A 9532-nucleotide genomic window follows, 5' to 3' on the forward strand; every position below is an offset into this window, starting at 1 on the left:
ATTTGTCACTCTGAAGAGCCCCCACAGAAGTTGAAAAATTCAAATAGTAAATGTTCTGAGACAGGCCTTCCAGTAGAACATGTCTATCTTAGTAGGTTTCATCAACAAACTGGGGGTTTGGGTTTACTCTATGAAAAAAGAATCAACGTAACACAAGGTCAATTTTCAAAGGTCCAAGGACAGCCATCATCCCTGCAACACAAAGTAGCATAAAAACAGGGATAAATACCCAGTGATTAAGACAAACCAGATGACATATTTCCAACACAAAACAAGAATCCTCTTCAGTTGCCATACAATGTACACTACCCTTACAACTCAAGGACTCCTTTTCTCACCTCAAATTATCTTGACAATACCATCTGAAATTGCTAGTGATGGTTGTAAACAAGCTTTACCACCTGAATCATCCTATAGCTATTAATAGTGTTGCATGAAAATTTCCTTTAGAACTCAGTGTCATGAAAAGTTGTCTTCCTAAGGAATTGGTATGTATTACCTCCCATGCCTGCTAATGAGATTGTAAGCCTGTGATTCTCTTTTATGCTCTGGCATGTAGAAAGCTTAGCCCTTAGGGTTAACAATATTTCTTTCTTTCTTTCTATATTTTTGACTTCCCTTCCTATTTATGTTGTCTACATGTCTTGTGCTATAAGCCATCTCAGATGCTCTTAAAAAGAGGTAATATAAATACACCAGATAGAAAACAGACTTCTTTTTTAAAAGACACTCTTGCTACTTAGCTTCTAACATGTTCCTATCTCTACTTGTTTCAAATAACAACTTTCTGGCAGATAAGGAAACTGTGGCACAGAAATTAATTTGCTTAAGTGGTATCCATTTAGTTGGCTTAACACCCAGATTGATCCTTGAATCAAACCAACAAGCCCTGTTACCTACACAGCACTGTACTAGACCCCAGGAGCATATACAACTGAGTAAGTCACGATTATGGCCGAAGAATCCAGCTATCTATGCTTTTAATGGCTGGACATCTACTGTACCTAAAAGAAAGCAAACAAGGCGAATAAAGGCTCACTAGAAAGTTACACTCAGATAGGACCTGATTCAGGACCATCAAGGTCACCCTGAAGTAACCTGTATCCTCTGACTGGCCCCAGCAATGGCCTCATTTCCTGAGGGGCCTCAGGGTTTGGAATGATTCAAGGATTACTTGGTCTACAGCCAGGCCGCAATCCTCATAGATGAGAGGCCTTTTTCACATACCATTCACTACCTGGCCAGGCTCCTTTTTCTCCTCTAACTTTTCCCATGCTTTCTCACATTATCAACACATGGCAGAAGTACAAAATTACCTAAGCCATAATGTCCAACTCAGCTGAAGTTCTGAAAAATGGATTACCAAGGACTTGTTATGTGACCTTGAACTAGTACTCAACTGACCCATTAGCTAAATAAATGCCTTTTATCATCACTAGAGAAAGAGTAATTAGTCATCATAAAGTATTTTACTACAAAGTGCTATGTAAATGATAAACAATAAGGTTCAGAAAGAGCAAAATTAAAAACATAGGGGCACATTTACCAGCAAATGGAAATTCACAACAGGGTCTCACCACAACCCTGGCAGAGACTGCTTCTTTCGGCTAATGGAATATGAGTCTCTACTCATTAGCACTTGGCCTGACAATAATACACATTAGCAATATTCCTCCTGGGAAGAAGAGGAAAAAAGGTATTTATTCAGGGTAGGCAGCCCTGCTGACATTTCAGTTACTAGTTAGCCAACTGGGCAATTAATATTTGAGTACTTCCTATATGCTAGATACAGCGCTGAGCACAATGGATTCAATGGTGAATGAGTCCTTGCCCTTATCAAAGTTTACAATCTACACTGCAAACTTTGTGTTATCAACAGTGGCACTTACAAATAAGAATAAAAGTTTACTAAAATAAAGGTAAGAATAAAGACACCCAAAACCCTGAAGCGACTAGACAAAAGAGGATGGGCTAAAGGGGAGAGTCCAGGGAATCAGGTGTTTTCCCATTTTTTCCCCTAACTCATCTGAGGTTAAGACCCATAAACATTCTGCTTGTAAGGGCTGTGACTTTCTCCCAAGAACAGTGCAGAATACAAATACAGCCCCAACAAAGCAATCAGCTGAACTGAGAGCTCTAAAAATAAGGTTAATCACTCCTTAAAGTCAAGGGATCTTCTTCAACATTTTTTAGGCAGTCTACTGGTCAGATCTTAATTTTTAGGGAAAACAGAGATAAAGTGCACAATGGTGACTTATTTTTTCAATCCTACATTTGATTTCTGGAGTGGTAGATTAAATTCCTTGTTTTTTTGTTTCTGTTTTTTAAAGCCATCTCTCCAACTTGAGACAGTTTCAGGTGTAGGAGCCTCAAGAACTGTAACTATTCCTGCAAAACTGGCTCTGTTCAGTTTACACAAGCACTGCACTCTATCAAACACTGCAGGCAGAGATATCCTTGAAACAATCTGTCTGTATACAGGACTGAAATATTTATCCTGGTTCTCATTGGTTTCAGAAAGGTCACCTCCTTGCAAAGGTTCTCTGGGTGACTGTTAACTGGGTGACCAGCATGTGGAAAGTCAAGACATGGTTGGCAGCAAATGATCATCAGAAAGCACTAGGGATCCCAATTCCACGATTCAGAGAGCTATTTAGACAAACCCCTAAAGGTTCCCATGTAGTCTTCCAAAACAATAGAATGAGAAGAGTGTCCTTTGAGCTCAATCCACAGCACAACAGACTAAACTTGTTCTGCCTCAGTAAATGCAATAAAGAATGAGCAATCTTTCCCTACCACCCACCACTCCAACCCACCCAAGCTCCTTTTTCAAAGGATGCCTAAGTGATCTATTCACACGGCTCTTGGATCAACCTGTATCCATGACAGAGTGTGCTGTCACTATCCTCCCAATGCTAATTTCTTACAGCTGTTGAAGCAACTGGACGACCACAGAAGGCGAAAACTACAGTTTTCTTTTCAATCTCATACTGCCCTCACTGCCTTCAACTGCATAAAGGAGCTGGGTCCACGCGTTCTTTTCTCTTGCTATCACGCAGTTGCTTGGTAAACCGGACCCTGCTCCCTAAGACTTGCCCAAAGAAGCTATGCCAGATTTGCCCACTCACCTGAGGGGGAATTTTCTGCACCCCTGCCCTCACCCCCCTCCGTGGGGCTAGTCACAGGGCCAGCTGAATTGGTTCACCCCTTTCCACACCCGTCTTCGCGGCCCTTGGTCAGGGAAAAGTCAGCCGCAAATTTAAGACCCGTCCTGTCAGGTTTCAAAAAGATCCCGAAGGACCAGGGCCGAGGAACAAAGGAAAACGAAGGCAAGGGCGGCCTTCCCAACCCGGGATGGGCCTGGGGCAGCTCACCCGCTACCTCCCACACCACCTCAGCTATCCCCGATCACCCCAACCCCTCTTCCCTGAAGTCCCGAACTAGTCGGAGCTCAAGCTCGGTGCTTGCTCGCGCCCCTTCCGCGAGGCCCGGGTCCCCGCCTCCACCCAGAGCCCCCGCACCTTCTTGGGCGCCTTGGTGACGGTGGCCATGAAGGAGTACTTCTCAGCGTCCTCGATCTCCTTGGCCTGTTTCAGCTCCTCCCCGACTCCGGGCAGCGGCATCGCGTCAGGCATCGACATCCCCCGGCCGGCCCGGCCCGCGGCTGACCCACCACCCCCGCCTCCTTCCCTCACGGGCGCTCGCCCGGCCGCCCGGCCGACCGCACTGCACCCTCCGACACGCGCTCGCCCACCCTCCCGCCCAGCCCCACGCCGAGCTGCGTTCGGTTCCGAGGTGCTGTGGCTAGCGCCTCGTCCGCTCGTCAGTATATCACAGCGGAACAGCGACAGCAGCAGCAGGGGCACCAGAAGCACCACCGCGAAGCTCCGATCGGCCCGCGCCGCCACCTCCGCCACACGCAGACATGCACGCAAAGTAAGGGCACAGGGCGGTGACGCCACGTCAAGTACTGGCGTCTCCGGAGAGCGGGAAGAGGCGGGGAGAAAGGGCGCCCTGTCGTGACGTCATCACGCCGGATTCGGCTGCAGAAACCACTCCTCCTCCATCGTGGCTCGCTGGTGCTAAAGCTAGGAGGGGGAGTCGGACCCTTGGCGCCGCCAGGTGGCGCCATGAGCCCTGCGAGAGGCCCTTGGTTCTAGCGAAGACTATGCGGGGTTTGAGGGTCTCTGGGCTGGAGGATTCCGGCGACATCTCTGAGAGGGATGCTTGGGAGAAAAGACCCGCGCCCATAGGACACATACTATGGCTATTACTAGGAATAATCTGGGGCCCTGGACAGCCTACTCACTGGCTTTGCCCCAAGCCCTTTGGACCAGAACCCCCCTCTCCAGGGACAGTGATGGCTCCTTTCGACCCCGTAGACATGGACAGAACAAACTCAGAGCAGTCTGCTTTCTATACAGTCCTTTTTGACCTTTTCCACCATTGCTTCCTCCTGGTCTTGCCTGTTTACAAGCTCTCCAGGCCTCGGAGCTGATATTCGCTGAGGTGGCCGTTAAAATATCAACTGATGGGTCAGACGGTGGAGAGCAGGAGGGAGGAAGGAGAGTGCCTGGTCTGAATTGCTTTCCTACTCCATCTCCCACCCAAGCATTACGCTCTGCCAGCTCCCATTGGGCGCCCAGGGAGTACATAGACCATTCACACACTTTTACTGGGTCCTACTCTGTGCAGTCTCTGTGCCAAGGCCCTGGATGGCAAAAGCATTTGTGATACATTTTATGTTTTGCAAGGCTTGGTCTAGCAGGAGAGGCAGAACCTGTATGTAACCTAAATGTCAGCTGAGGTAGCTTGTCCTTTGAGATTCAGTTGACACTGGCTAAAATGCCCAGGTTCTTTGGAAAGTCCAATGTCCTCCCTGGAATTGGGGATTACTATGAATTTCTGTGGATTACTGGGGGAACTTAACATTTTCATGGTCTCCTCTGGCTCCAGTTTTCTGCCTCCTCTGAAGTTTTATTCATTATCCTGATCATATGACTGCTTCTTTGACTCTTGCTGTCAATTGAAATATGGAATGCAAAACTTTTTCCTTTCAACTCCCACCCTTATCCCAAAATAACCACAAAAATAAAGCTGTAACATGTAACAGAACTTTTAACGAAGGTTTGTGGGTCACAGGGGAGAGGTTACATCATACAGCCAACAATTTAAAATCACATTTCTGAAATGTCCTGAAAAGTTATTTTGGCTATCTTGCCACCTGGGATTTCTCACTGGCCACACTGCTTCACTAATTTCCATAGCCATTGCCATCTAATCTAACTCCCCCCTGTTTACTCTCCTCCCATCCCTCCACCACACCCTTTCTTGCTTGATTGACTCTGAGAAACCAGATTTGTCTATACTATGCTGAGCAATTTAAGTCTTCCCAATGCCTTTTCCCTAAATTCCTCTCTCTGGTTCCACTTTTTATATCCAGAAACCTACCAAGTCATTAACAGTGTCAATCATTCCAAGAAAGAAGGTGTGGTTTGAAATGACATTTTCCCACTGGTGTGTGTTCCTGGTCGGAGAGTGTGCCAGTTTGAAAATGTTATGGACCCCAAAAGAGCTATGGTCTTTTAATCCAGTCTTGTTGGGTGGAACCTTTTGATTGAATGTTTCCATGGAGATGTGACCCACCCAACTGTGGGTGAGACTTTTGATTAAATAATTTCCATGGAGGTGTGGACCCAGCCATTTAGGGTGGGTCTTGATTAGTTTACAGGAGTCCTTTAAGAGAGCTCACAGAGAGAAGGAGCTCAGAGAAGCTGAGAGAGACATTTTGGAGAGAAGCTAAGATATGTAATTCAGAGTTTGCCCTTGGGCGAAGCTAAGAGTCAACACAGACCCAGATGCTTGTAGATGCAGATATATAAGATGTTTGGAGATGCTAAGCTGAGAGATGAAGCCCAGAGTTTGCTCCGGAAAAGCTAAGAGAGGATCCCCAGATGCTTATAGAGAAATGCCCTGGGAAAACAAGCAAGGATGCACAGGAGCTGAGAGAGAGATGCTAAGAGAGACAGAAGCCCAGAGACATTTTGGAAAAAGCCATTTTGAAACCAGAACCCAGAAGCAGAGGACCAGCAGACACCAGGCATGTACCTTCCCAGCTGACAGAGGTGTTCCAGACGCCATTGGCCTTTCTTCATTGAAGGTATCCTCTTGTTGATGCCTTAGTTTGGACACTTATGGCCTTGGAACTGTAAATTTGTAACCTAATAAATCCCCTTTATAAAAGCCAACCCATTTCTGGTATTTTGCATAATGGCAGCTTTAACAAACCGGAACAGGGAGAATGTTCAATATTCTCCACTGGGTCCCCAGAAGTCTTAGTTGGAGGAGCCCACATTCCTTTATATGAAGTGCACCATGGAAGTGCCTGGAAGGATGCACACCTCTGCAGATCCTGGTTTTGAGCTGTTAGATAGATTCACGTACATGCTCCTCTCATCTGCCACTCTTTAGAGCACCCAGACATCCATTTCAGGGGGCATACCTGTAGCAGAAGGGGCAGAGACACAAGGGACTAGAATGCTAGCTTCATCCATAAGGGTGCCAGACTGTCAGCTTTCTCCTCAACTCCCAGCTGGGGCCAGGAACCACACCTGGCCCATCCTCAACTCTTTGAACATAAGGCCCACAGTGGCTTTCATTCTGTGGCTTTTCCTGAACCATTATCAGAGCCCAGGGATCAGAGATGCCTGCTTGAAGAACAGAGGCAGAGCCCGTTAGAACCAAGTCCCTTGGATAGAAAAACATGCAACTCAGGATAGCTTATTAAAACAAAACAACAACAAAAAAAGGTAGGTGTGTCTATGTTTTGGCTTTGATTTTTAAAACTCCCATTGTCCAAATGCTTCATCTCTCAGTCCCCCAATTCTGCTGTGCATTTTAGCAGTCAGACTGTGAGATTCCTAGAGACTGAGGTTCAGTCTCTCTTTGCCTCCTCCTGGATCAAAGTATCAGGCTTTCCCTCACACCAGGCTCACGGCATTGGCTACTGCTGCCACTGCTGCTGAGGATGGTGGAGACCAGGCCAGGGCTAGAAGAGGCAGTGCCTTAGCAGCTGGGGCCAAGAAGGAGCCAGCAGGTCAGTCTCCACTTACCTGAGTATCAGGCCTAAGGAGAGGCTTGGTGAGGCTGACCTAGGGAAGCTGGGGGTACTTAGGCTGGAAGGCAGGAGGAGCAGCCCTCCCTGAGCTGGTGGAATGGTAGCAAGCCTGTGTGGTTCATGCCAGGCCAGGACCCAGAGGCATTCCTGGAAACCTGCCTGCTGCTGAGGACATGGGTGGCTGCCTTTCCTCCCCTCCCCACCCCCATGTTGTGGGCCGGAGATCAAAGAGCTCACCCAGCCAGGGAATTTAGTGGCTTAACATTGATGAGAACAATTGCATGCCACCCCACTACTCCGAAGATGGCTCCACACAGTCCAGCTAAGGGGGTTGTCTCACATGAATGCCAAGGAACTAAGTGGTCTTTAGCCCTTCCCCTCACCTGACCCCAGAGGGTCTCTACTAGCAGGCTCATCCCTCTGAACAGCACGGTCCACACTCAGAGGAGAGAGCCGTCCAGGGGCCAGAAAAGCAGGGACCCAAGGACAGGTACACCTGTTGTGTGTGGTGGGAGGAAGTCTCCAAAGGGCCTGGAGACGAAAGGGGACCTTGCTTTGGAAAGGGGTGGAGGGGAGGGGTGGGAGATGCTGCCACCAGAAATGTAGTGGCACTGGGGTCCTGAAGGTAGGCTTGGTATATTGAATCCAATTCGCTCTTCTGTCCTCCCTCAAATTTACCCCCCATTTGCTCATTTGTTCTTTTATTCATAAATATATATTGAATGCTGAAGATGTTTTGGGAGCAGCACTAGATGTTGGGACTACAGAGATGAATAAGATGAAGTCCTGATCTCTACCTAGAGGTGGGGGCATGGTGGAGCGGGGAGGGCTTCATAGAGAGAGCTGCTGCTTGAGCTGACTCTTGAAAGATAAGCAGCTGGACAAGGTGGAGAAGATTGCCAGGCTGAATGAACAACGTGATAAAAGGCAGGGAAATTGAAATACCTTGACATGTTATGGGAACTTGGTATGTATTTCAGTGCAGTTGGGGCATAGGGTGCAAAGTAGGGCAGAGGGAGTCAGATCATGCAGGGCCCAATGAGCCATGAGTGGATGGTGGGAGGAGAAGCAGGTCTGGATGGAGGGGCTGCTGAGATAAGGAGTCAGCCTGAGATGTGTTGAATTTGATACATCTCTGGGGGGCACTGTCTCGGAGTCCTGGGGAGCCTGGGTTGCCACCTTTCACACCCGTCTTCTCCCTGCCAGCCTGACACCCCACCAGAGAGGGCCCGTGCTCTCCCTGTGGGCCCTTCACCTCCTCCAGGCCAGGCCCACTTCAGCTCTCGAATGAATGGTGAGGATAAATTGCAGGAGGTCTTGGGTGACAGTAGCAGCCTGGAAACGGGTGATGGCACCACAACTCTGCCTCCAGCACTCTGGGTTAGGCAAACCCCCATCCCCCATCCCAGTCTTCTTTCTGCCCCGGAACTGCCATGTTGCACAAATCTGGGAGGCATCATTGACATTGTCATCAATGTGAAGCATACCCCATGGAGCACAACTCCAAGTTGGTAATCTGCCCCTCTGGCCCGAGGGATCCCCAGGGGCAGGGCTCCCAAGCCCACCTCAGAGTAGGAGGCACTCACTCCCCAGATGTGCTGGATTCCTACTTCCCACAGAGCTCCTTCCCCTCTCCTTTCTTCAATTCCAGCCTTTTGGAGAAGATGGGCAGACCCTTGGGGCAGGAAAAGACTCTTCCTCTGTCTCCTCCTCTGCTTATTACTATCACATTATTATTATTATTTTGGACTTCCTTCTATCCAAAAGAAACCTTGTAAAGATAAAAATTTCTTTATATCTAATACATCTAAGTTCACTCTTGAGTCTTATCAATTGGCAGAAGCTCATTTTTACATACCTGTGATAAGTGGGCACAGGTCATTTTGTTTCGACCAAATTACCGTATTTCAAAAGCACATGACCACATCCAGAGATTGTTCACATACTTGTCATTGTCTGTGTTTCCCTAGTGTTTCAGCATATTGGCATACGAGTTTGCTTAACCACTTTCTTATTGTTGGGCATTTGAGTTGTTTCCAACTCAGTGCAATACAAATAGAGTGTGTGTCAGGGGTGGGATGGCTTTCAAGCCAAACAGGCAAGGTTGGGTCATAGAGCCAGGTCCTGCCAGGAGAAAAGAGGCAAAAATGTAAGCGGTGGGGGGTGGGCGTGTGTGGGGGGAGCCAATTGTCCTGGGTGTAAACAGGGATCAGGCACCTTTGGGCCATAAGGGGATCTGAGGTCCTGTGCCCAGAACTCGTGATGGCTGACTCATGGGGAGGCTGCGTGTTGTGGGAAGCAGGAGATCTGGGCAGACAGAGATGTGGGCTCAACTCTCGTCTCTGCCACCAACTCAGTCACTGGGATCCTGGGCCTTTCTGGACCTTTCTGGATCTCTGATTCCTCATGCAAAAC

General features: G+C 48.1%; 1 protein-coding gene across 2 annotated transcripts in view; it reads right to left on the minus strand.

The window, feature by feature from the left end:
• Positions 1-3710, minus strand: part of AHCYL1 (adenosylhomocysteinase like 1) — a 45132-nt gene extending 41422 nt beyond the window's left edge. Inside the window, exon 1 of one of the 2 annotated variants that reach the window (XM_037826441.1) lies at positions 3522-3708. In XM_037826441.1, the coding sequence (XP_037682369.1) occupies positions 3522-3641 (120 nt within the window). In that variant the 5' untranslated portion in view covers positions 3642-3708. Of the gene's footprint in view, positions 1-3521 lie in introns of both variants that reach the window. The other variant, XM_037826442.1, reaches the window with a different exon arrangement.
• Positions 3711-9532: the final 5822 nt, after the last annotated feature.

Source organism: Choloepus didactylus, chromosome 2 (assembly GCF_015220235.1).
Source record: "Choloepus didactylus isolate mChoDid1 chromosome 2, mChoDid1.pri, whole genome shotgun sequence".
Lineage (NCBI taxonomy): Eukaryota > Metazoa > Chordata > Mammalia > Pilosa > Megalonychidae > Choloepus > Choloepus didactylus.